At 51.0% G+C, this 26,578-nt stretch overlaps 1 protein-coding gene and 3 non-coding genes across 4 annotated transcripts; all 4 read right to left on the bottom strand.

The window, feature by feature from the left end:
• Positions 1-31: 31 nt before the first annotated feature.
• Positions 32-22,481, bottom strand: TRPV2 (transient receptor potential cation channel subfamily V member 2). The gene is made up of 19 exons (XM_045824027.1): positions 22,240-22,481; positions 20,581-20,815; positions 17,496-17,629; positions 15,776-16,069; positions 14,943-15,241; positions 12,927-13,100; positions 12,427-12,582; positions 11,788-11,883; positions 10,992-11,062; positions 10,333-10,498; positions 8,378-8,444; positions 7,935-8,272; positions 6,881-7,008; positions 6,539-6,615; positions 2,221-4,584; positions 1,551-1,602; positions 1,050-1,115; positions 668-755; positions 32-445 (listed from the first exon to the last, which is right to left on the bottom strand). The coding sequence occupies exons 2-15, from the start codon at positions 20,778-20,780 to the stop codon at positions 4,490-4,492; spliced, it is 2,295 nt and encodes a 764-aa protein (XP_045679983.1). The 5' UTR covers positions 20,781-20,815; positions 22,240-22,481; the 3' UTR covers positions 32-445; positions 668-755; positions 1,050-1,115; positions 1,551-1,602; positions 2,221-4,489.
• Positions 514-586, bottom strand: LOC123809540. Its single transcript, XR_006784018.1, has one exon. It is a non-coding gene; the product is annotated as a small nucleolar RNA SNORD65 (small nucleolar RNA).
• Positions 1,194-1,261, bottom strand: LOC123809532. Its single transcript, XR_006784011.1, has one exon. It is a non-coding gene; the product is annotated as a small nucleolar RNA SNORD49 (small nucleolar RNA).
• LOC123809531 lies at positions 1,684-1,754 on the bottom strand. Its single transcript, XR_006784010.1, has one exon. It is a non-coding gene; the product is annotated as a small nucleolar RNA SNORD49 (small nucleolar RNA).
• Positions 22,482-26,578: the final 4,097 nt, after the last annotated feature.

Genomic DNA, 26,578 nt, shown 5'->3' with positions numbered 1-26,578 from the left:
TGGTCAAACTAACTCTTCCTTCAAATACACATTTTAAGAAACAATACCAAAGGCCATCCTTTATTATGGATGTTAGTTTATGGTAACCACACATGGATATCAGGAGGAAGTTTCCAGCTTAAACAACTCAGACCCTTGCCCAATATAACAAATACAACATTAAAATGTACAGAAGCTCCTTTTGACCGGGACAATCAATACCAGAAAACTCATGAATTTAATGATGCCAAAGTGCTTGTCCTATGCAAAGGTTGCTAAATCCATTTCTTGGCCCTACTGTTGGTAAGAATGTCCTCTCTGATGCTTAACATAAGGTGAGAATGTTTCTACTGTGAATGTTGAAGCCTAGGGTTTCCGAGTCAAGGTTGTCTAGGTTGTACTGGTCCTGGCGACTTCAAATGCTGCCCCTGCTGCAGCACGGCTGACCATCCTCTGGAAACGTGGTCTGCAAAGAAACTTAAGTGTCAGTCATACTCTCTGCTCCCAACAACAGTCATTCACAGCCTAGGACATCCTCAGAAAACGGTAGATTCACCACCACACAATCTGCCGGTAATTCCAGCTATTTTGGGTGATATCATCATTTGATATCCTTTATTAAATTGCAACAGAACTAGCTGCTCATTCATTCTACTATGGGGCAATCACTATCCAGATGAATTCTTACCTCTTCCCAGGGGAGCTGCCGCTACCACCATCACCAGCTTTCAAAGTGCACTGCTGATCACCACCCTTCACACTCAAAATCTAGGGGACTGAATAAAGAACATAGTTAGCTGATGTAGTTCTGATCCTAATAGCCTCAACTATGAATTAAAGTCAGTCCATTTTAACAAGAGTCCTTAAGAACTTAGTTCTAACTGGCTTTTTGGGCATTGAATGGCCATTTAGTCAGTATTTTAAACATCACAAACCCAATTTTTAGAATGAGAGAAACCACATCTTAGAGCAGACAGTCAGTTTGCTCAGGACTATATAGCCATAAAGTAAAAAGGAACTCCTAGGTCCATGCTCAACCACTAACCTCTACCTGCCAGACCAAAGCTTACCTCAGGCCAGGCCAATGCCTCTCACTCTAACACTCAGCTCTTGCCAGTCCTTCATTCATTTGCAACCTGGGTACATAAAAACATTAAGGGTCACAGTTCAGAACTCACTCCCGGGCACCAGCAGCCTGAGGACTTGTAGACTGCAGTCAGTCAGGAGTTATCGTCATTTATCGATTCTGACGGCACTTCCTGTTAGTGATCTCATCAGAGCAGCCAAGTTCCCCACAACTCTCAGGTCTGCTCCAGGGCTCTGCAAGTTACCCGTAATTTAACAATGCCTGAACAGCCAGGAGACATTTGAATGCAGTTTGTTTATGCATATAGGCGCGATTTAAATACTTTCAGGTTGGGGGCTGCCACCTCCTAGCCATTGCAGTTATGCAGTGATGTAGTGCATAACAAACACATAAAAATACAACTGTAATATCAGGCGATTTCAGTGCATCTAAGGTAGCAATACAGCTAAGTTCCATGTTATTTCCTACCTAGACCAAGTCTTACCTCAAAGTGGGATGCTGCTCCCGTCTTCCGTACTCGTCAGTGGGTCTGTCATCTGAAATATGAAGACGGACATGCATTTAGGGTAGATTCCGGCAGTTACAAGGAACTAAACTATTGAGGTTTCAGCGACTGCAATCAGATGAATATAAAAATCGTCAGTTATCGCATCTGACGGCACTTCCTAATGTTAATATCATCAGGACAGTCAAGCAAGTCTTCCTCGTGGTCCCCAGTGCAGGAAGTCCCCCACTTACCCTGTTCTCAGACCTGATCATTCCCAAAGGCGAGCCCACGGAAAGGGGTCCTGGCTTTCAGGGACCTCAGGCTCACTGGAGGCGGGGACCCTGCGGGACAAGCACGCGCCCCTCTGCTCTCCTCGCACGCCGGCAGCGTGGCGCGGCCCTGGTGGGCTGCGGCAGCCACAACGCCCACCCCGAAGCCCACGTGCGAGCAGCCGCTCTCTGATTAGGCTTCCCGAAAACATCCTCCCAAAGTTAGAAAGGCACTAGGCCATTCGCCCTTCCCACCAGCTACGACCCGCCATATGCAATGAGTCCTCTTCATTAACAGGTTTCAGTGAAAGAGGCGGTGCCTGCGGTGGCCGAGGCCCTTAAGGAGTTGGGACATTCCACTCTTCCCAGAAGGGAGGGTGATACCGGCAAAGACTCACGGGAACTTCCACCTCGTTTTACCAGACAACCGCCGCAAGGCCTCCCCTGTCTGTACAGTCATGGTCTCCTCCTCGGCCTGGGGAATTCTGGGCCACATGCGCGGCGACGCCCAGGGCGCCTGCGCAAGCTGCAGCGCGCTGCGGCCGAGCGTGTAGTCGTCTGGGTGTGCCGTCACTCTGGTGCGTGCCCTTGAGTGTTTCGCTTGTCTTTTGTGAGGGTCCCATTGCTCTTCAGGAAAGTGGAGAAACCGCGGCCTAGAAGGTTGTTGTGAGGATCACACAAGATAAGATCTTTGAAACCCTGCAGAGCCTTGGCAGGGCATACAGCGAGCCAGTCTGCTTCCAATTCACAACTCTGAAAATACACACAGAGCCTCGCAACTGCGCGCACTCACTGCTCACATCTCTATAGAATGGCCTCTGAGGACAGGGCAGCCATCCTGCCTCCCCCTCCCCTTTGCTGATTCACCAGGGCTTCTCCACCCCATCCTCCCGTGACCCCACAAGAATCGGCCCAGAGTGGGTCTGCCGAGGGCCGACTGTAGCATGTGTGCCTTGACTTAGTATCGGAAAGACCACGCCATGAGTTCAGTGACTAACGGTGCGTTTATTAAAGCTGAGCACAGTGAAACAAGGGAATGCTCAGCATAGAAAAAGCAACCGGAGAGCCCAGGCTGGGCTGCCTGAGCTCTCTGAGAAGCCAGAGAAAAAGGGGCCTTGGGGACAGCTTCAGGGGATCAGCCTGTGACAAGCTGCCCAGCTGTCCACTGCCTTAGAGTTTAGGAGATGCGTGCCTGTGGGCAAAGACATGGGGGACTAAGGAAAAGGGAATGGCCCAGGGCATGCTGGGTCCTTTGCCTTAAGGCTTTTATCTCTCTCGCAGGCAGGACTCTTAAGGAAGGTCTCAGGGCAGGGTTTCAGTAGAACATTCATCAGTTTTCCAGGTGGGACTTTTCAGGGTCCTGGTCTCCACTGATTGGTCAGTGCCAGGGCAGGGAGTCGTTAGTTATTGCATAGGTTCTGACAGCACCCACCTCGTGTTGCTGCTTTTCTGGGTCTGGAGCTGAAATACAAATGAGGCCTAGATATTATCTCCAGGGAGGAGAGGCCTGGGGAGGAAAGGTTACCCCGGAAGTGCGGGTCCTTGTTTCCCAGTTTTGCTCCTGCCAGGCCTTCCCCTCCCCCCAGGGTCTGCTCCTGGCTGTAATTAATTGCTTTGCCATTGTGTTTAGCTGTCTGTCTCAGTTTCCCTAGTCCACTGGCCAAGGACTTCTCCTGTCCTCTTACTATCCTGTCTCACTCCTATCTCAACAGCAATGGAAACCTCTGCCTTCCGTTCAGCATAGGAACATGCTCATGTCTTTCCCACTTAAAAAAAAAAAATGCAATTGTGCATGCACATTATATGAACACATCACCCCCAAGGGGGAGCAACTCATTTTGACTGAAGTAAATTTGAAAGCCTATCATGAGACAATTCTTGAGCTGGTCTTAGAGTAATTATGGAGAGAGGGAATTTCAGAGAGCCAAGCCAAGGGATCAGACATGCTTGAGGTCTATTGGCTTATGTGGAGAATGTACTGAAAGAGCTGGCCGGGCAGGGGGCTGGAGTGGGGCAGGTAGCAGAGGTATGGGAGAAGCAGTGTCTAGAAATGCTCAGGCAAAACTGCAGAGGGCTAAGGATGCCATCCGGTGTGTCCTGTGCATACTGGGGACCCCCTCAAGCCTTCAGAGCATAGAGGTACCGTGTTTGTGTCAGAACATCCCCTCTGGCTGCTCTGCAGAGAATGGCTTGCATGTATGTAAACTGAGCAGGAAACCCAGTAGGAACAGAAAGCAATAATCCAGAGTCTAAACTAAGCTGAACTGCTCAAAGGCTTTGAAGAGACCTGTTGGAGGTGGCTTTAAGGGGGGTCTGGAGGCTGTGGGAAGGGGAGGAGAGTTGGCTATGCTTGCCCATGTCCACCACCTCCCACCTGCCATAATAGCAAGCCGGACACCTTGGCCAGGACACCGCTGATGAGGGTCCCCTGTGCCAGGTGAGCGCAGAGCAGTCCAGCCCTGGACATAAGCTTGTGCTCACAGTTATGCAAATGTCAGTCAGCCTAAGGGCCCTGAAACTGCTCAAAAATGTTTTCAGGAGAGTTAGCCATGAGAAAGCCATATTTATTGATTTGCCACCAAAGTTCCCTAGGGCCCCAGAGCCATCAGGTAGGGCTGGAAAGATGTCCTAGGTCTGTCCTGCCAGCTTCCTGCTGCATCCAGGCCATTAGCTGGACTGCAGGACGTGAAGGGGAAGATGGTCCTCCTCCAAGGTACTGTCCTCCTCGGGTTGGGAGGCCAGGGTGGGGTTCTTCATGGTGCCTGTAAATAGGAGAAAGAGCACTGTGACTTGGCCCTAGGGGTATGTCCCCAGGAGGCAGGCACTAGGAGAACAGGAGAAGGCCACAATTATGAAGCCACATCATGCCCTGTGGACATCAGGGGATCCTGAGGTCCCCAGCAACCCTTCTCCCTGCCTCCCTCCTTCCACAAGCATTCCTGAACCCCTGCCCTGTGCCAGTGGAGGGCCTCCTCCCAGGAGCTTAAAGTCTCTGGAGGTAACAGGCTTTTTCATTAGAAGTGAGAACACCTAAAACTTGCTGAAGAGCTGGAGGGAAGTGAGAGTTAAGTGCTCAGGGAGCTCATAGGAGAGAAGGGACACAAAAGGAGATAAGGGACCTAAACCATAGGGGAGGCAGCAGATTTGGACAGCCAGAGGAACAGGAAGGGCACTTGTGGCAGATACAAGAGCTAACGCAAAGAACAAGGAGCACTGTCAACGGACTAGCTGACACATGGAGAGGGGTGTGGGGAACGGGTAGGACAGTGGCCTTGCTCCTTGACCTGCATGCTGAAGAGTGTAGCCCTCCAGGGAGTAGGGGCTGAGTGTACTTTTGTCTACACAGAGGAAGAGGAAGAGGAAGGGGATAAACCTGGAGCAGGGAGACTTGTCTGGAGGTCGGGGTGCAGGCTGAGCAGCCCTACAGTGGTGCAGAATCAGGAGAAATGGGGGATGCAGAGGGTCAAGGGGCTGCCCGTGGTGTCTGGAGGACACCCAGCACAGATTGGGGGCTGGGGGAACAAGAAACCCTCAAGGCCTCCCGCCTGGGTGAGGAGGGGGTAGAGTTGTAGTTACCTGGTAGGGCAACCCCAAGGTTGCTCCTGTTTGGGGATGTCAGCTGGAGGCCCCAGCAGGTAGTGGGGTGTGGAATTGGGGTGTGGAATGAGGAGCAAGTTGACTTTCAGAATCTTGGCAGTGAATCGACAGGAAAACAGGGCTCAGAATTAAGAACAAAGCAAGGGTGTGCAGGAAACCTATGGGTTTGTGAGGGCCTGGGTCAGGGACCAGAACCTGGGAAACCAGTGGGCTTTGGAGCAGGAGGCCAGAGGAGTCCCCACCACAAGGAGTCATGGGTGGTGCAGGAGGCCATTGTGGGAGGGGGTTGGGCCAGAGGCACAAGCAAGTAGAGTGTCTTTGAAAGAGAATGAGAAAGGGGAGGAGGAGCTAGCAGAAAATGAGGTGGGAGTTATTGAAGGTTCCAGGAAGGGTATGCTGTAGACAGAACTAATTCTCAGAACAGGCCTCTGGATGGGAGGAAGGAGTCACTCACGGTGGGAAGTAGCAGGGTGAGGACAAGGCAGGATACTACCACACTGGCATGAGGAGGATACAGGCCCTGAGGGGCAGGAGGGGCACAGGCAGTGGCTTCCCCTCCCAGGTATGGGGGGCTGGAGGTAGGAAGAGGCTGGGTCCTCGGATCAGCAAGGCTGACCTGGACAGAGCCGGTCGGGGCTCCCAGAGATGCCACCTGAGCTATGAGCTGGGTAGGGCACCTTCCCTAACTTATTGCCCTGCTGGGTCCCCAGGCTCAGCGCAGGCCTGACACTTGAATGGGCACAAGGTGCAGTAGGTTGAAACCTGCTGGGAGGAGGGGTGAGGATGAAGAGGCAGGAGTGAGGAAAAGCTGAAGGCTAAACCAGCAAGAGCACTAACAGCCTCAGAGGTTTTCCCAGGCCAGCTAAGAGGTGAGGGCAGAACAGACAGTGGGGAAGCGCCACTTTAAGGGGGGCAATTTCTTTAAATGAGTGTAACTGGGGAGTGGCCAGAGCAGAGGCCCTGTCCCAGAACCTCCGTGGCTGTGTGGCCAACCAAACACACACACACACACACACACACACACACACACACACACACACACGTGAAAATGCACATGCAAACACGTGCATGTGAACATACACATGAGAACACAAACACTGTCTCACTAGGGCTACTCACCAAGGTTGGGCCCTGTAGGTTCCTCAAACACTGTAGGCAGCGTCTGCTCCCAGGCAGCCCAGTTCACTTCCTCCACCCTGAGGGCAACAAAGCAGCTCTGAGGCAGCCAGGCCCTCACAGTGCAGTCTGCTTGGCCCCAAGGAGTGCCCTGGCCCCTGAGTGGGTAGACTCAACAGACAGTCTGGGAGACACAGGGACTGCAAGGAGGATGGGGTTCTCTGCCCTTCTCCACAGGACACGGAATCCCCCACCATGCCCCTAGTCCTGCCCTTGCAGCTGTCCCCTGGCTTTCAGAGGAGAAGGCTGGTCTTCACCAGCCGCCCTTCCTGGCCGTTCACTCACCTGAAGCACCAACGTTCATCTGGGCTACCATCTGGCCTGGTGCCAACTGTCAGCTTCACACCTGCCCGCTGCTTCTTCCTTCTGCACCACCAGTAGCCATTCTCCATCTCCAGGACAGAGATGGCTTTCTGGGGACAAAGGACACATGAGACAGAGCAGCCAGGAAGCTGTGCCATGCACTTGACAGTATAACCCCAAATCCACTAAGCACGCAGGTTGGAATCAGGCTCCAGTGTTTGATTGCCTACATGGTGTTAGGCCCTCAGCGCCTCAGTTTCCTGCCTTACAGTCTGAGGATAATGTGCCTGGTGGTTTGGGGAGGTCACTGTGTAGCTCAACAATTACTTGCTATTGTATCATTACAGGTCCCAGAATTTCACACCTCTAGGTGCACAAGTTCATTTGCTCCACCCTACATGTGTGCCTGCCCACTTGTGTGAGTCAGGTGGGGGCAGAAGTTTGCAGGTGAGGACACGGAGTCTCAGAGAAGATGGGCTTACCCAAGGTGGACAGTGAAGTGGGAATACAGTCCAGCCACCTGGGCAAGGCCTTCCCTACAGAAACTGTCCAAACCCACACGTGGCCTTGCCCAGGCCAAGAAGCAGCTTTTGCTTCCTCCCCTGTAAGTGGGTGTCATATCAGCCCCCAACTTCAGGGACCTCTGGTCCCCCGACTTCCTCAAGCTGAGCCAGCCCCAAGAGTGCACAGCCTGCCTGCCTCACCCACCAAATCGACTCATTTATCATGCAGTGAACACAGAATGGGAGCTACATGAGGGCAGACTTTATCTTGTTCTCTGTTGTGTGTTTAGAATCTAAAACTGTGTCTATCCCCATAGAAGACACTCAAGAAACACTTAATGATAATAACTAACACATTGAGCACCTACTGTGTGCCAGACACTGTTCTAAGAGCTTTAGATGTATGAGTTTACTCATTCCTCACAGGAACCCAGGACCCTGGATCTGCTGTAAGGGACCAGCTCAGGAGGGTCCTACCCACTCCTCCCTGGGCCCAGAACTTGGGGACAGGGAGGGGAACCTCCCAGGGACACCTGCAGTTTCCAGATGCTCCAGCTGTCGGTGGCGACACTGTTGACAGTCTCACTCATGAGGGCGATGAGCATGTTGAGCAGCAGGATGTAGGTGAGCAGCACATAGGCCAGCAGCAGCAGCAGCACAACCCCACGGAAGCGCAGCTGCTCCTGGAAGGCCAGCTCGCCCATGCCGATGGTGAACTTGAAGAGCTCCAGGGAGGCGTCCAGGATGCCACTGTATGAGGCCGAGTTGCCCTCCTCGTCCTCCTGTCCTGCCCCGGGCCTCACTGCCTCTGTGGCATTTGAACTTGTGGGGACCCCTGGGCCCTGAGCCTCCCGGCTCAAGCTCACTAGGGCTGTAGGAGGGTAGAAGGGGGTCCTCAGCCTCAGAGACCAGTGGGCAGACTTAAGGGTTTGCAGGGCAGGCAAGGGATGTGCAGGGGCCAGAGGGGAGCCTTTACCTACAGCGAAGCCGAAGAGGAAGACTAAGTAGACGAGAAGGAAGCGAAGCAGGTCCCGCAGAATAACCTGGAACACAAGCACCAGGAGCTGGGGTGGGTGACTGGGCCACCAGACCCCTGCCTTGGCCTTGAGCCCATGCTCAGGGCCTACATGCATATGACACATACACACGTGTGTGTGCATACACAGGGCCCTGTGCAGCTATACTGAGCCAATGGATCTTTTTAAAATCTACATCAGATCACATAATTGTCCCGCTTCAAACCCTCCAGGTCAAAAAATTAAACATAGTTACCATATGATTCAGTAAGCCCATGTCTGAGTATACAACCAAAAGAATTGGAAGTAGGAACTCAAATAGACATTTGTACACTCCAAACTTCATAGCAGCATTGTTCACAACACCAAAGGGTGGAAACAACCCAGGTGTCCACTGATAGATGAAAGGATAAACAAAATGTGGTATATCCGTAAAACGGGATGTTATTCAGTCTCAGAAAGGAAGGGAATTCTGACACATGTTACAGCATGGATGAATCTTGAGAATATTATGCTGAGTGAAATAAGCCAGTGACAAAAGGACAAATACTGTGTGATCCCATTTATACGAGGTACCTAGAATAATCAAATTTACAGAGACACAAAGTAGGCTAGTTGCCAGGGGCTGGGGGGAGGGAGTGCTTCCTGGGGACAGAGTTCCGGTTTGGGGCAGTGAAGGTCCTGGGGATGAAGGATGGGGAGGGCTGCACAGCAATCTGACTGTGCCTGATGCCACTGAACTGTGTACACTTAAAAATGGTTAAAATGCCCCTGGCTGGTGTGTGACTCAGTGGATTGAGTGCTGGCCTGCAAACCAAAGGGTCATAGGTTCAATTCCCAGGCCAGGCACATACCTGGGTTGCAGGCCAGATCCCCAGTAGGGGGCGTGTGAGAGGCAACCAAACATTGATGTTTCTCTCCCTCTCTTTCTCCCTCCCTTCCCCTCTGCCTAAAAATAAATAAAATCTTTAAAAAAATGGTTGAAATGATACATTTGTTATGTATATTTTATTTTTAATTTATTTATGAAAAATATTCATAAATATTGAATAAAATATTCAAAAATATTTTTAAATATTTTAAAAAATATTTTAAAACCTCCTGGGCCTCCAGATCTGTCACTATGGCCAACAACTACCTCCCCCCTCCAAACTTCCTCTCCCTCACTCTCCCCAGCCTCCTCAATCTGTCTGAAGCACTCCAATGTGCTTTGACCTCTGGCCTTTACCTTTGCTGTTCTCTGTCTTAAATGCTTCTTCCTTGAGTCTGTGCTGAATCATTCTTTCAGGTCTCAGTTGTCACTTCTTCTGAGATGCCTTCCAGACCCCACTATCTAAAGTACCCACTGCCCAGGTCATTCTTCCTCATACAGCCTATGATGTCCTCATTTGTTTTTTTCAGTGTCTTCATTTTCCCTACTAGAATGTGAGCTTCGAAAGAGCATGGACTGCTCTATTTTGTTAATGAACAAAATAGTATATTCCCAACACTTCAAACACAGCCTGGCCCATAGTATGTACCTCCTAAACATTTGTTGAGTAAATAAATAAATACAGACACATAAATATGCCCAGATGTCCCAGGGCTCAGGCACATAGGTGAGCTTGTGTGCATAATCTCTGCTTCTTCAGTGGGCAAGGATGTGTGTGCTCCCATGTGGACACTTGCAAACACACATGGGCAGGTATTTGCACACCCAGAGCGCAGGTTGCTGAGAGCAGGTATGTGCACACTCATACTCCTGCTTATATTCATCGAGCATCTGGGTGTGTGATGCACATACTCATGTTCTCCTCTGCCCAGGTTAGCTGCCCAGGTTGGCTTCACCTACCTGCTGAAGCCAAAAGGAGTCCTGCTACAGCGTGATGTCCAGCCCACCAAGTCTGGTTGCAGTGAGGCCACCCCGACCTCTCACCTTTTGGATCATGACGCTATAGATGCCTGTGTGCTGGAAGCCACGTGTATAGTAAAGCAGGTTCAGCCAGCCCAGTACCAGCGAGGACACAAGCAGAGGCAGGTACCACTCAATGGCCAGGAAACACAGCACCTGAGACAGCACTGTGAGCAGGGCCTGGACCAGGCTGGGTGGGGACAGAGTATGGGTTAGTTTGCAGGCCATTTGGCAAGGCCCCCTTAGCCTCCACTGGCAAGTGATGACCACCACTGTCTCTCTCACTGCAGACTGAAGGGAGAAGTTCCCCACCTCTCTGGGGCTAGGCCCAGTCAGGTCCTGACCTGCACCCCAGGCAAGTTATTTAACTTCTGTGGGCCTCAGTTCCCTTCCCTGGGAAATGGGGGTAGCAGTAATCACACCTGACTCATAGAGCATTTGTGAGGATTCAGTGAGACAAGACATGTAAAGGGGTGAGGCCCCACTGGTGTACAGGGAAGGCTCAATAAACAATCTATAAGGATGGGAGCATAGAGACCCCAACTGGACAGCTGAACTACTCTCTGGTCCCAAACCCTGGAGCTCTCTGGCCCTGGGTCCTCCCCTCTAACGTCCACTTGGTGCCCTCTGCTACAACCACCTCTCCCAGGCCTGAGGTAAAGGGTGAGTGAGGCCCCACATACAAGAGCATTTCAAAGTAGCTGTCCACGAAGGAGATCCAGATGAACAGCCGGCGCCTCCAGAAGTACCACAGCTGTGGGGAGGGAGAAGGATGGCAGGGAAGGAGGGACGTGTGAAACTTGTTCTTCAGGCCACAGCCCCAAGCTGCTGCCCCTCACCGCCTGGGTCAGGGCTTCCACTTGTTCCCTGTCTTCTGGCTGTTTGGGGGCCAGCTGCAACTTGTCACAGGAGCTCATAAATTTTGCTGATAGCCAAGAAAAATTAAGACCCTATTTCTGAAAAGTACCAACTCCCACAGACACAGAGACAGTGCCAGGGGCCTCCTGACTCCCTCTGGATCCAGATGAAGAACTCACACACTGCATGTGGTTAAGGGGGAGAGCTCCTTTCCCTCCCTCTCCCTGGCCCCTCAGGGACTACTCTGTGCTCCAGCCAACCTGGATTTGGTGCCCAGGTTCTGCCCCCTCTGAGAGAGTCTCCATGCTGCGCCCCAGCCCTGGGACGTGGGGCAGGGCTTCCAGCTCAGTTCCCTGAGAGCAGAGCAGGCACTGCCAAGGAATCATCAGAGCCATGTGCCACCACACAGGCACCCAGGAAGCATAGTAAGGAGGGTACCCAACCCTGCAGGTAAGGCCTTCAGCTGCCCAGAGGCAGGGCAGGATGGGATCCACTACTGGCTTTGCCACGAGTGAAGGTGCTGTTGTTTGCCCTCTCTATGGCTCCTCCTAGCCAAGTTCCAGGTTTGCTCCTGGGCTGGCTGGGAGCCATGTGGAGTGGGGGAAGGGGAGGAGTCCTCACCTGGCCCACGAGGAGGTAGACCCCCCCCAGCAGAATCAGGATGTGGCCCAGCAGCAGCATGGAGTTTCCAGCTGTCACTTTCATGGGGAGGACAGCCTGTGAAGAGACTCTCAGGTAGGACCTAGTGTCCCCTCCCAACACCTGACCTTCTGACAGCCAGAGCTGAGGGCTGTGCGGAGCAGCAGAGGGAACATGCACTCCCTGGCAGGACCCCTTGAGTCTAGCAGTAGTGAGCATGGGAGCGGGAGCCAGACTGCCTGGGCTCAGGTCCCATCTCCACCACGTGCAGCCTCTGCAAGGCCAGACACGTGTCTGAGCCTCTCTGGGCCTCCCTCCCTCAGCTGTGGGCTGGGATGACAGTTCATCATCTCAGAGGGTTGCTGTGGAGCTGAATTCAGTAAGACATGCCAATAAATCAGAATACCTCCTCACATGCAGTGCATACTAAGTATTTTTGTTGTTGTTTGTTCTTTTTTATTTTTCCTGGCACTCAGTGTTAACTGTTACTGTTGTCGTGCCTGCAGTGCTGGCTGCCAACACCCCCCACCACCCCCCCCACCCCCCCCGTCCTTGTCACCAGCTGGGTAGAAATCTCCGAGGATACGCCCCCCCCCTGCCCTGCCCCCACCCCAACCTTGCCTTTTCCAGGGCAGGTTGGTGGTAGACAACAGCAGTGAAGATGAACATGTAGGTCAGGTAACACAGGAAGTTGAAGAAGAACCTGGAGAGAAGTAGGTCCCATTTCGCCTGCAGCAGCTTGTTCAGCGGCTCCAAAACCACCATTCGGTGTCGGTGCTGGGGTGCGAATGTGAGAGTCAGGGTACATTCAGCAGGTACACACAGGGGACCCACTCATGTGTCGGGCTCAGTGCAAGGGCTGAGGGAATGGAAGAGAGAGAAGGGGGAGCCCTGAGTGACACCTCCCCACCTGCCTCCCCCCACCTTCATGGCTAGGCAGCAAGGCCCTCAGTAGTAGCCACCAGGACCCTGGCATGATCCCTGAGTCGGTTGGGACTAGAGTGTGGAATGAGTGTGGTCCCAACGGCCAGGGGCAGGATGTGCAGTCACAACCCCACTGGACAAGAATAGGGCAGGTGAGGTCCCATCGACAGCCTGAGTTGTGGCCCCTGCAGGCTCACCGGGCTCCTGCAATGAAAGGCGATGATCTCCAGCACTGAGTTCTCCTCCCAGCTGTCCACGGAGGCCAGGTCATACAGCGACACGCGGACAGGCCCATAGCACCACTCAGTGAACTTTCGGGAAAGGGGCTGGCATGGCCCTGAGAATTCCCGCTGCAGGATGTGTCTGAAAATCTGCAGGGTGGGTCACGTGAGGTTGGCCTGCCTGGCCACCTCCCAGCACTGACTGGGAGTCTGGGAAATACTCAGCATCCTGCAGAGCTGTGGCTGACACTGGCACATGCCCTGTACACACGGGTCCTTCTGTGTATAAACTCTTCCGTATATCCACACATGCTCAGCCAGGGTAGACATTCCCTCCCATCCACTCACATACGCCCAGGCCTGCCAGCCAGCCTGGGTCTTCCTTCCTCACTCTTGCCCTTGGCCTCTTTCCTGAACTCCTCACGTGGCTGAGGGACCACAGTACAGATCAGAGGCTCTCACCTATGCACATGTGTGCCCTCAAGTGGTTGGAGTCCAGGGCTTTCAACAGAGCAGAAAGGGCCACTAACCTGAACAGGGTAAGAAGTAATTTGTATTCACAAATGAAAACTGGGGAAAAGGAAGGGCCAGACCGGGGAACAGCTGTTAGAGTGCACACAGCAGCCACACAGCCATGCCTCCAGACAACACGGGGAAGTTCCCACACCCCAGGGACCTAAGCAGGAATAAAATAGCAGAACTTCTACTTATGTTTAGACTTTAAAAACTCTTCTGTTCTAAGCTTCTCTCAGGGCTTTGTAAGCTACACAGCCCTGACAATAAGGATAAGCTGATAAGCCATTTGGGAAAAGGTAGAGCTGGATCATGTTTACTCTTTATACCAAAATGACTCAAATTTGAGGCACTAAAAATGAAGCTGCAAAAGTCTGGAAGAAAATATGGATATGGGACACACACACAAGGTTATAGATACATAACCTTGCAAAGGATTAAATAATAGCAAAACTCTAAAGGAAAGGATAACTACAACTTGCATAGATAAAAATATAACAATTCTGTGTGGCAAAAAATACTATAAATTTTTTTTAAATGTTGAACTGGGAGAAAATTTTGAACTGTTAGAGTAAACAAAATGTTAGTATGTTCAGTATAAAAGGCACTTACTAATCAAGAGGAAGAAAACCTAATAGCAAGTCTAATAGCAGAATAGACAAGGGTGTGAAAAGATTGTCTCCTGCCCTGGCCGGTATCTCTGCTGGTCAGTGTCATCCTGACCCACCCAGATTGCAGGTTCAACCCCTGGTCAGGACACATACAAGAATCAACTAATGAATGCATCAGTAAGTAGAACAACAAATTGATGTTTCTCTCGCTCTTTCCTCTCTCTCTAAAACAAATCAATAAGTGAAAAAAAAATGTTAAAAAGCTTAAAAAAGAAAAAGATTGTCTCTTAATCAAGACTTTAAAAAAAAAGAATCCTTGTGTTTTATTGAAAGTTATATATTTTATTAACCAGTGTCACCACAATAAGTTCAATTAAAAAATAAAAATAAAATAGAAAAGATCCCTGTATTTTATAATAGGATATATTAGTTCAGTAGTTCAGATACAGTTCATCAATAAACACACATATTAAGCCAAGGTTGGTGTGGCTCAATGGACTGAGTGCTGGCCTGTGAACCAAAAGGTAGTTGGTTCGATTCCCAGTCAGGGCACCTGCCTGGGTTGCCGGCCAGGTCCCTGGTTGGGGTGTGTGAGAGGCAAACAATCAACATTTCTTCCTCATATCTGTGTTTCTCTCCCTCTCTTTCTCCCTCCTTTCCCCTCTCTCTAAATAAGTGAATGAGTAAATAAAACCTTTAAAAAATAAACACACATTTTAGAAAATGTTCTTACTGATAGGAGTATTTGAGTGAAAAGTGGGGAGCCTACTGATCTAAAGCAACATGCCAGGCTCTTTCTGCAGAAAACAAAGGGTGAGCCCTGCTGCTTCCTGGACAGGTGGGGAGGGGAAGGGGGCCAGCCGCTCACCTCCATCTTGCCTTCCTTGGCAGCCAGCTTCAGGGGCGTGAGGCCCTGCAGGTTGGGGATGTCCTCCAGCTGCACGGTGGGGCAGAGGCGGACTCCAGCTTGAAGGAGCCTGTCGTACATATGGATCACCAGTGCGCTATTCTCAGCCGAGTTGTCTGCAATCATCACCAGCGCGTGCAGGACCGTGTTGCCCAGTGAGTCGGCAGCCTGCAGGTTGGCAGGCTGGTGCTGGTTCTCCAGCAGGTAGGTGACCACATCCCATTGCTTCGTGCATGCCGCCAGAGAGAGGGGCAGCTCACCTGGGGGCAAAGGGGGCAGCTTGGGCCTCAGGTCTCTGAGCTTTCACCTGCTTACTCCTCACATTCCTTGGACAGAAGGCCAGGCCTCCTCCAAGCAAGTCAGGTACCCATGGGAAAGGATGGCACCCTGCCTCGGGGTCCCCCGCCCCATTTAAGGTCACTGTGCCTTCTCCTAAGGGAGCAGAACAGGGGCCAGCCCCCAGGGTCTCCATCTCCCCTCTTTCTCCTCTTCAACAGAGCCCAGGCCCACTGCTGCCTGACACAGATGCCTTCATTCAGTCAGTCCCTGTCTGGTTGACTCTTGTCACACACCAGTTTTAGCAACCACTCCCTAACCCTGGTCAGGGCTCCTTGGCCAGACAAAGATAAACATCTCTTAAGACAAACTTCTTCTGCAGGCAACCTAGTGGTTAAAAGCATGGGCCTCAGGGTCAGACAGAACTGGTTTTAAGGGCCAGCTCTACCACCCCTTAACCATGTAACACCCCCCACCCTGCCCTCTATGCCTCAATTTAATCAAGAAAGACTCTTCACCAAAATAGAAACAAGCCCCTTGGCTTTTCTTCTGGAAGAATTGGCCACAGGCCCGGGCATGCACATTGGCACCATTCTCCACCAGCAGCTTCACACACTGCAGGCTCCTCTTCTCAATGGCAATGTGCAGGGCACTGTGGCCTCGGTAGTACTCATCTTTGCACTGGGCATTGACCAGGGGCGTGGGATTGCCAGAGTCCCGGTCGATCTGCAGCAGCGGCAGGATGCAGGCATTGGTCCCATCCCGAAGGTTCAGCACAGCCTTCATCAGGCATGTCTTCCCCGTGGAGCCCTCTGTGGGAGAGGGGGAAGGGAAGGGGCATGAGAGTGCTCAGGCCTGGAGCAGCTGGGCTGCCTGCCAGCTTGTACTTAAGCCCAGGCTCCAAAATGCTCCTTGGGAGGATAAAAAAAGATTGCGCAATCATGATGTGGGGTATTAAGGCTCCAGTGACTACCATTTCTGCCCTAGAAATTGTTCCTAAGACATAATTTGCCATGCATGCAAAGCCATCCATACAATAATATTTGGAGTGATGTTTGTTAAGTGGCTTCACCACTTAATGTCTCTGTCTCCACAGTCAAGTCACTCCCTTAGCCTCCCTTCAGCTCAGTTTCCCTCTCTGTAAAATGGGAATGCTCCAGGGTCATTGTAAGGATCAAATGAAATTATATACAAAATGCTCAGCACACAGGGGGCCTGGCACACAGTATATTGAGGCAAGAAACTACAAACAACCTAAATGGCCATTAATAAGAAATTAATTAATGAAATTATGGCAGATCTATGATATGGAAAACTCTGCAGTTGTAAAGTGACTAAGTTACAGGTAAATATACTGAAGCGGAAAGTGCTACAAGATGTAGTTAGTGGGGGGAGAGCACATTACAAATTAGGGTACATGGCGCTACCCCATTTATGTAAATATACACCTAACACATTTAAATAGTTTGAAAAGATGTATTCACAGGGATCCAGGATGACAGACTTTTTACCCTCAGCTTTATACACTTCATTGCTCTTTGAATCTTCTAAAATGCACACATTATTTTTCTAATCAGCACAAATAATAAAGATATTTATATTTGGGGAAAAGAATGCTCTGAGATGGATAAAATATTAAATATATGAGATGAATATTTGGAAGAAAGAAAGAAAGAGAGGAAAAGATAAAGAAAGGGGATGCATTGAGGAGGCCCACAAGCCCAGGCTTGGTGTGGGGGAGCAGGGGCAGGCCAGGAGCTGGTGGGCTGGTTGGAAGTGGCAGGCACAGCCCTGACAGTGAGGTAAGAAGGAGCTCTTGGCTCTGTCAGTAGGGCCCCCGTAGCTATTTCAGCAGGAATATCCACTGCTAAGAACATATCCCTTCAAAAAAAGAGAGAAAGCCCTGGCTGGTGTAGCTCAGTGGACGGAGCACAGGCTGAGAGCCAAATGGTCGCTGGTTCAATTCCCAGTCAGGGCACATGCCTGGGTTTTTGGCCAGGTCCCCAGTGAGGGGTGTTCAAGAGGCAACCCCACACTAATGCTTCTCTCACTCTCTTTCTTCTTTCCTTCCCCCTCTCTAAAAATAAATAAATTCTTAAATAAATAAATAAATAAATAAATAAATAAATAAGAGAAAACACTTGCCCCTTGTCTCCTAAGCATGGTCAAGTACCACCCAGCCTGTACAGTCTCAGCACAGTGGGCAGACACAGAGCTCTGGCCGAAGGGCAGGCCTACCTGTGTACTTTGTGTCAGTCAGGTACTTGGTGGTACGGCGCAGGTACTCTGGTAGCCCAACCAGATCCTCAGGGACACCCCGGGCAACCACACTGAAGAGACGGTCACGGTCAAAGCAGTTTGGGTCCAGCTGGCTGTAGGAATGTGGTTTGTGACTGATGCTATAAAAGAGCCACGTGCCGCCCAGAAAGCTCCCCATCCCACAGAACCCTTTCTGGAAGCCCTGTGAGCACTGTGTACCCTGAAGTTCCAGGAGTCCCACAGGAGTCTTCGTAAGGGCCTCTGCCCCCCCAGAGCAAACCAAGGAGACCCCAAGTGCTCAGAGCCCCAGAAGCAGGGTTGGGGGAACTGTCCCCGGCACTAGTCCACAGCATCTCCATGGCTCCAACATCACAGATGTTTTCCAGCATTGGAGGCTTATTATTTATTTGTTAGATGCCTTGAAGAACTCACAACAGGCTCATTATCACACAGGGCTAGGTTTCAGCACAGGAACTTGTCATGGCTCCTGAGCTGGGGACCAGGTCAAGACAGGCCTGCAGGAGGTGCCCACAGACTGTTAGGGGCTGTACATACTGCTGGTCTGTTGGGAAGCTCCCTGCCTGATTTCAGAAGCTGTAACCCCCCCATAGCTAAGGCTGAGTGAGAGACCTTCCGACCATAAGCCACTAAGGTTATCTCCCTGGAGACAAAGCTTATTTCCCTGGTAGGGGCACCACTTCTGCTCTTTTTACTTCATCCATAACTGGCCCCCAATTCTTGGTCGGTTAGTCAATGATGGGTAAGATTCCCCAAAGGGGGGAACTACCTAAGACAGGCACGATCACATGGGAGGCCCCCAAGGAAGGACTTCGGGGGCTACAGCAAAAGGGGGTGATGGACCCTCGCCCCTCAGCTTTGACAAAGCCTGAGTCCTAATTCTGTCTGCAAGAAGTCTCCTAATCTCTTGGATGCCTTACTTCCCTTGCCTGACTTCAGCCTGAAACAATGCCGGAGGTGGGTGCGGCCCTGTGCTGGAAAGGGCGGGTTCCCTGGGGCGATCAGGCCTATGAAAGAATACATAAAATCTTGTGAAACCTGCTTTGCTAATATCCTCAATTTAAATGATAAGGGTCCAAGCCTGAAATGAGTTTGTTTCCCCAAAGTTTTATGGCTCCTTAACTATCTGACCCTGACTCAGAATAAGCCCTCATACTTTTTTTAATGTTACTTATTTTTTGATCCTTACTGCCTGACAATGACTGATGAGCTTTACCTATATTCCTGAGCAAACTGAACCCAATAAAAGCCCATTGAAGAAAAGACTTCTGGCCCTTCTCCTTTGAGAGATTGGCCACCTTTTCTCCCCAAGCAGATCATGTCTTGGTAGACTTATTCTCATCCATGGTGGATGGGGGAGCCTTATGGGCAGAGCCCCCCATCCCACTGGTCTCCACAAGGAATCAAGAAAAGCCCCTCATGCTCTCAGAAGCCATTTGTGGACTGATAATGGAGTATGTTCACCTTTAACCCTCACTTTGGCCCCAGGGTCAAGAATCACTACTTTCTCTTTTAGACAAGCAAGGAAATAAAGCAACTTCCCCAAAGTCCTGGGGCGTCTCACTAACTCCAGACCCTGACTCTGACCCCAGAGAGACTCTAGGCCAGGCAAACAGAGTTTCTCAGAGACATGTGGGCCCAGCACTGAAACCTATCAGATGCTCACTGGACTTTTGCTGAGAAGGCACAGTTCCAGGAAAGGCCCAGAATGGGCCTTACAATTCTTTAGAATCTATCAGTGTCTGGTGACAGGGAAGGGGAAGAGGAAGGGCATGTCGCTATTCACAGAGACAAGCTCATCCCTGGGACCCTCACACCATGACCAGCAGATACAAAGAGACAGACAGCAAGGACTATTTGACACTTTGGGGACCCTCAGATCCTAGCTTCACAACTCCTGTAGAATGAGCCAATCTAGTAAGTGCTGGTGACTCTGATGAGTGAGGGGAGTGCTGGGATCAGTTGGTTTTTAAGCCATATGCACATGACCGGAGGCCACTCCCTGCCTCCTCCACACCAGGAAGCTGCATATCTGCCTGGCCTGCCCCGATCCACCATCATCTGCCCAGGAGACCACGTGGCCACAGCATGACCAACAAGGCTTTGCGGCTGACTAGGGAGTCCTGTGGGGAGTCCACCCAGCAGAAGTGTCTATTTGGACAAGGTATTTCCTTTCTCAGAATGACAACACAGTCTTGGGGTAGGGAAGTCCCACAAGGGCACAGATCAAGACCCTGAAGGGCATCAAAGGGCCCATTCTACCCAGCTCCTCAAAGCCTTTTACGCATCTTCTCCTGCCGTGGTTTGAACCTGCCACATAGTATGAACCTGTGCTGGTTTGTCCTCCAGCACAAACTGTATGGGGGCACTGGGCTGGGAGGCCATGGCTGGTGGCCACATCCCAGTCATAAGAAGGACAGAAGTGGCTTGCCTGGCACAGTCCCGCCTGGACCGTGAGGATTTTCCTGGTCAGACCTCACACTGGAGTGCACCACCCCCACACAGGGCTGGAAATGTCACTCCCGGCAAGAGGGGGCTCACTCAGTCTGCGGTGGTAGAGATCACAGGAAAATCAAAGTGAAAATGACTCCCAGCAGAAGCCTACCATTCACAGTCCCCAGAGTCCACACCCACTAGAAGACAGGTTCAGTCTTGGAGCAGAACCCAGGAGTTCCTGGGACATCTTCACATGTCCTTGCCTCTCTCCTTGAACTGGAGCATGGATCCTGCTACTATCTGTCACAGGAACCTTCACAGGGTGGGGGTCAGGGCATAAACTGGGGGATGCAAGCATCAATCAAGTACTTGGAGCTTATAGAGTATGTCCCTGTGAAGAAAAGCAGGACCTCAGAAGGCGGAAGGCCAAGAATAAGGAAGGTTCTGGAAGGAGCAACCCCAGAGAGCAGAGCAGAGTCCAGCCTATAGGGCCCAGGAGCTAGCAGAGCCAGACTGAGGACCACGCAGGCTGTGGGGAAGGAGCACTGAGTCAGCACCTGTGGTGGAAGTGAGGGACCACCTCTGGCTGTACCCCCACTTGCTGCCTTACCTGGTACCTGCTCCCTTTCTGTAGTTGAGGTTCACTTTGATCTGAGGGGGGAAGTTCCGGTCCTCGCCCTGGAATGGTGACTCCATGGGGGGTGGCGCATATCCACTGCCTGGCTGTCTCTTGTCCACATCAGCACCATCTTCTTGATCTCCATCGTATGTCTCCAGCCTGAAGGCAGGAGGGCTGGAGGGCGCAGTCATCCTAATGGGTGAAGGCTGCTCTACCCAGCTGGAACCTCCATGGAGACAGAAACATCAGAGGCCAGTCCTTCCTCCCAGCCCCAGGTAGGAGTAGGAGGTCTGGCTGGGGCTGAAGAGAGATTTAGAAGCTGAGTACAATTAGGCCCACCCACTGTGTGGAGCTCTGCCCAATGGGGTGGGGGGTGAAGGAAAGAGGAAGGCCAAGGGTGAGGAGAGGAACGGAGTGTCTGGCCTGAAGATGGCACAGTGTCCTGGAACAGGGTGGGGAAAGGGGCTCAATAGGCCTGCCACTTTGACATTGTCCCACAGGAAGGGGCCCTGAGTGTCCCTGACTTTCCCACAAGGACTTCCTGATATTGAGAGGCCACAGCCCCTTGTCAGGGGTAACGAATGTTTGTGTTGACAGCACACCCTTTCTCCACGTGCCATTTTGCGCAGTGACAGATCAAAGCGCAGTTGTGCGGTGGGGGCAGGGCACTCAGTCTCTTGCCACAGGAGGGGTGCTCTGGGGAAAACCGTTGGAAAACCACTGGTCTATCAAACCCCTCGTTTTGCTGCCAGGGTAACTAAAGCTCAAAAAGGGGAAGTAACTTCCTCAGGGTCACTACCTGTTGGCAGAACCTGGTCTAAATCTACCTCACCCTACCATGAGGTTCCTCTTCAGTTCTCAGATCTTCTGGGGCCCACCTATATTTTTGGTATGACTCATCTCTGAAGGCATTGGATGCCACCATTCTGTGCCTTAGGGTCTCTAGGGGCTGCAGAGTGGGGAGGGAGACCCCTCAATGGCTGCCCAACCTCCCTGTCACAGGCAGGGCCCCCTCAGAGAGGGGTATTGTGCCAGCTCTGGGAGCTCAGCTGACAACACCATCACATGCTCTCCGGAGAACTAAACCACAGCCTCCGCTGCAAGGCAAGGGGTAAGCCACAGTGGGGAGGGTTGAAAGGAAAAAAAGAGTCAGAGATGGGTGGGGAGACAGCAGGGTGGGAAAGTGGGGCAGGGAGCACACAGAGCACCGAAAGGGAACAGAAGATAGGGGAGTGGAGAGAGTGGGATGGTGGGTGGTGGGGAACCACCCAGTCCAGGCCAGGAGCCAAGGTCCTGGGGAACTTCCCCATGGGAGCAGGGGAGGCTGGGACTTGGTTGAAGGCTTCGACATGCAGCTTTGATTCACAATCTTTCTGCCCACCCTCGGCGTCCTTCCGGGGACAGACACCATTTAGCCTGGCTTATGCCCCCACCCCACCCCCTTCTGCCTCCCTGGATGCCCCACACAGACCACCACTCCCAAACCTCAGCAGCAACAGCTGTCTGTCCAGCCCTGTCCCCACCCTGTCCCCACTGGAGCCCCACCTGGCCGGGAAGGAAGGAGCAAAGAGCCCATTTGGGGAACCCGCCCCCATCAGTCAGGCTTGGGGACCCGGCGCCTCAGACGTCCCGGAATTGGCCCCGACTTACCTTGGCCGGCTGAGCTAGGGCGTGCCGCCCCGCCGGCTGCACGTTCGGGGATTGTGGAGCCTCGGCGGCGGCGGCGGGCCGGGCTGCGACAGGAAGTGCAACCGGGAGGGGCCACGAGCGCTGACAGCCGGGGAGCCGCAGCGCCTCCCCTGCAGGCTCCGAGCTGCAGCTGGGGGTCCACACCCCAGAGCTCCCACCAGCCTGCTGGTGGGAATCCTGGTTAACTCCCCTGTCAGGGCAGGCTGGCCATCAGGGACTGACGTTTGGACCACTGGCCACACCCTGCCCCCCTGGAGACACGCCCCAACTCCCCACCCCCACCCCTATCGCCTAGCTACTGAGGTCCCAGGTGGGGATGGGGACAGTCAGGGGCAACCCTGGGTGCTGGGGCCTTACCTCTGCGGAGGGCTGTCATAGGTGGGGTGTCTAGCCCTCGTGCACTGACATCTACCCCTCCCCTTCCTCTGCACATGTCTCCTAACAGCTCTACGGCTCTGTCTGGGAATGGGTTGATCCGTCGCAGGGCAGAGAAAGCTGGTGTGCATGGCCTCCAGGGACAGGAGAGGAGAGGCTCAACCCAGTACATGTCCCTGGGAATGCATCCACCGGCCCACCGAACAGTTTGAGGGGAATTTCCCACCTCCTGGAGTCTCCCCTAAGGCAACTAGCCAGGGCTCATTCGACTCCAGACTTCCCTTAATTAAAGGCACTTTCAGCACCAGCCAGCAGGGGGGGACAGGGAGGACCGCATGTACTGTCCTGGTCTGGACTCAACGTTGGGGCTATCATTTCTCCCCTGGGAGATCGCAGCCACCTCCAAACAGGTGTCCCAGCTTCACTCCTGCCCCACCCTCACCCTCATTATCCATTCTCCTTACAGTAACTGGAGTGATCTTCCAAAACTGAAAGCCAGATCAGCTCACTCCCTAGTTTAACTTCCCCACTCCCAACCAATGGTTTCCCTGGATGATCAGAATAAAATGCAAAGTCACCACCACCCTGTACAATCTGGATGCCCTTCTCCATCACTCTACCTTCATCTCTCATTGCAACCGTGTTATACTTTAGACCTTTGCTGCCAATATGATAGTCATTAGCCCTGCCCATGTGGCTCAGTTTGTTGGAACATTGTCCTGTAAACCCAAAGGTCATGGGTTCAATTCATATGAGAATCAACTAGTCAATGTTTCTTTCCCTCCCTTCCCCCCTCTCTAAAATCAATAAGCATGTCCTCCAGTGTGTCCCTGGGATGGAAAAAATATATAGTTACTAGCCACAGTGGCAATTTAAATTTAAATTAATTAGAACAAAATAAAATATTAAATTCTACAGTCACATTAGCCACTCCTCAAATGTTCAATAGTGACATGTGGTCAGTCAGTGCCTGTCACACTGCACAGCACAGATACAGAAGTCTTCATCACAGAGAACTCTGTTGGACAGCACTGTCCTAGATACTCTAAACACATTTTAGTCTCTCTTTTTTGGCCTCCAAGCCTTTGCACGAGCTGTTCCATCTTCCAGGAACACCTCCCCAACACACACACACACACACACAAATACTACCCTTGCTCCAGCGAACTCTTACTCATCTGTCACCTCTCCATTTAAAACATCACTTTCCCACCCTGATTGGTGTGGCTCAGTTGGTTGGGCATTGTCCTGCAAAATGAAAGGTCACCAGCCAGCTCGATTTCCCATCAGGGCACATGCCTAGATTGTAGACTCATATAGAAGGCAATGGGTCAATGTTTCTTTCCCCCACTTCCTCTTTCCCTTCCCCTCTATAAAAAATAAAACAAAACAAACAAACAAAAACACACATCATTTTCCCTGGGTAGCCTGTCCTAGACCCTGGACTGGGTCGGGAGTCCACACTATGTGTTCTCGTGCACTTTGTAGTTCTCTGATCATAACTTATTATCCATATTGTTAACATTTATTGTCTGGCTTCACCTTTAACAATAACAAGTGCCTATTGAGTACTACTCACTATGTGCCAGACACTATATTGAGTACTTTACGTTGAACTCTCAGAGTAGCCTCATTTCACAGGTGAGGAAACTGTGGCTGGGCAAGGTGAGGTAACTTCTGAGGCCACATGGCTGGGATTCACATCCAGAGCCATACCCTTACCCACCAAGCTTTCCAAGGGATAAGATGTTGCTTTTTTTAAATGTGTCCCAGCACCCAGAGCAGTACCCAGTTGGTACACAAGGCTTTGAATGACTGAGTGGCTAATCATAATGTGGAGGAGATTACCATACTGTTGGGAGGAAACTGGAGACTAAGTGGAGACTGTCAAGTCTTTCAGAGGCATCACCACATCAGGTGACAATGATGATTGGGCAGACAACCCAATATGCAAAAGCAGCTTATAAAAAGTTCTCTGATTGGTAGCCATAAAGGAAATCCAAAACCACTATGAGATACCACTTCACATTCACTAGGATGGCCAGAATAAAAAAAATAATAATAAAAATAGATAATTACAAGTATTGGTGAGGATGTGGAGAAATTGGAATTTCTCATAAACTGCTAGCATATTGTAAAATAGTGAAGCCATTTGGGAAGAGTCTGGCTATTTCTCAACAGATTAAACAGAGTTACAATATGATCCAGCAATTCTACTCAGGTATCACTCGAGAAATGGAAACATATATCCATACAACACTCATACACAAATATTTACAGCAGCATTATTTATAATAACTGAGTGGAAAGAAACCACCCTTACCCACCAAACTCTCCAAGGGGGAAGATTTTGCTTTTCCACTGTCCATCAACTGACAAGGGGATAAATAAAATGTGGTCTCTTCATATGATGGAATATTATTTAGTCATAAAAAGGAATGAATTATTGATACATGCTACAACATGAATGAAACTTAAAAAAATTAGGCTAAGTGCCTGGCTGATGTGGCTCAGTGGATTGAGTGCTGTCTATGAATCAAAGAGTTGCCAGTTTGATTCCCAGTCAGGGCACATGCCTGGGTTGCAGGCCAGGTTCCCAGTAGGAGGCCCTTGAGAGGCAACCACACACTGATGTTTCTCTCCCTCTCTTTCTCCTTCCCTTCCCCTCTCTCTAAAAATAAATAAATAAAATCTTTTAAAAAACAATAAAAATAAATTAAAAATTAGGCTAAGTGAAAGAAACCAGTCACAAAAGATCTCATATTGCATCATTCCATTTATACGAAATGTCCAGAAATCATAGGGAAATCCATGAAGACAAAAAGCAGATTAGTGGCTGCCTAGGACAAGGGAATTATGGGGAAATGGGGTGCTAATGGGTACAGGGCTTATTTTGGGGATGATGAAAATGTTCTAAATTTGATTGTGTTGGTGGTCGCACAACTCTGTAAATATACTAAAGACTCCACCAGCCACACATCCCAACCCAGCCAAACTGGACCTTCTGGTCATGCCTCTGGCCAAGGTTTTAACAGACTTCACTAAAAGCCATTTCAAATGGGGCACACCATGGGAACCATGGTTTTAATGGTTCACAAATTTGCTGGGGATAAAGGCTACTTAACAAAGGAAGACCTAAAAATATTCATGGAAAAAGAGGTGTTACAGGGTGTAGTTAAGAGGGGGGCCCCAAATAGGGATTTGGAATGGGGTCCAGAACTCAAGGTGTCTAGAAAATATTAGAAAGACATATAAGATGTCCTCACCCCTTCCCCCCATAGGTGTGAGTTGGGGGAAGGGACAAATGGAACAGGGCCATTGAGAACTGTTTTGCACAGCAATAGCTTTGCAGCTAACCTCTGGCATGGTCATTTAAGATATCTATAACCTTTAACTGGTTGCATAGATATGTTAAATAGCTGTGGCCATGCTCTGAGCCAGGGGGATGGAAATAACTCCCCCCCCAAGACTTATATAACTAGGGGGTAGGTCCCCCGAGTTACAGCACCTGCATGAGAGCTTGCAGAAGACTGGCTCCATGATATGGGGCCACGCCTGCCCAGACTCACAATGGCAGCCCAGTAAAGCTGGAAGGATAAGGGAATGCTGGCAAGTGTAGCCAATTGTGGGACTATAACCAGAAAAGACACCGGCATTCGGGCTACCTGTCACTACCAAATCCAATCAGCAATGACAGCGATTGAATCTTTTATGGGCGCTTTATTCAGATGGCCGGCGATCCAAGAAGATGACGGGTTCATACCCTAACAAACCATCTTCCCTTCTCTTTCCTGGCCAGATCTTTTATAAGGGGGTGAGGGAGGACAAACAAGGTGTGGTGAGGGCTTTGAAATTCAGGGAGGATAAGGTGAGCGAAGCTGCAGCATTCCTGTTCTCGGCAGTTAGCTGTTCCCAAGTGTGTGTG

The sequence above is a fragment of the Phyllostomus hastatus genome, unplaced genomic scaffold (genome assembly GCF_019186645.2).
Source record: "Phyllostomus hastatus isolate PE091 unplaced genomic scaffold, TTU_PhHast_1.1 phas_scaffold_55, whole genome shotgun sequence".
Classification (NCBI taxonomy): Eukaryota; Metazoa; Chordata; class Mammalia; order Chiroptera; family Phyllostomidae; genus Phyllostomus; species Phyllostomus hastatus.
The sequence above is the reverse complement of the archived record's forward strand: the minus strand, read 5'-3'. Positions and strand labels throughout refer to the sequence as shown.

What these genes read in the sequence shown, in the direction of transcription:
- TRPV2 (XM_045824027.1), bottom strand. Translation starts at nt 20,780, where the DNA reads ATGACTGCGCCCTCCAGCCCTCCTGCCTTCAGGCTGGAGACATACGAT. An exon ending in ATAGCGTCATGATCCAAAAG is followed by an intron (nt 8,445 to 10,332) that starts GTGAGAGGTCGG and finishes CTTGTGTTCCAG; the next exon opens with GTTATTCTGCGGGACCTGCT. An exon ending in ACCTACAGGGCCCAACCTTG is followed by an intron (nt 4,585 to 6,538) that starts GTGAGTAGCCCT and finishes TCCTATTTACAG; the next exon opens with GCACCATGAAGAACCCCACC.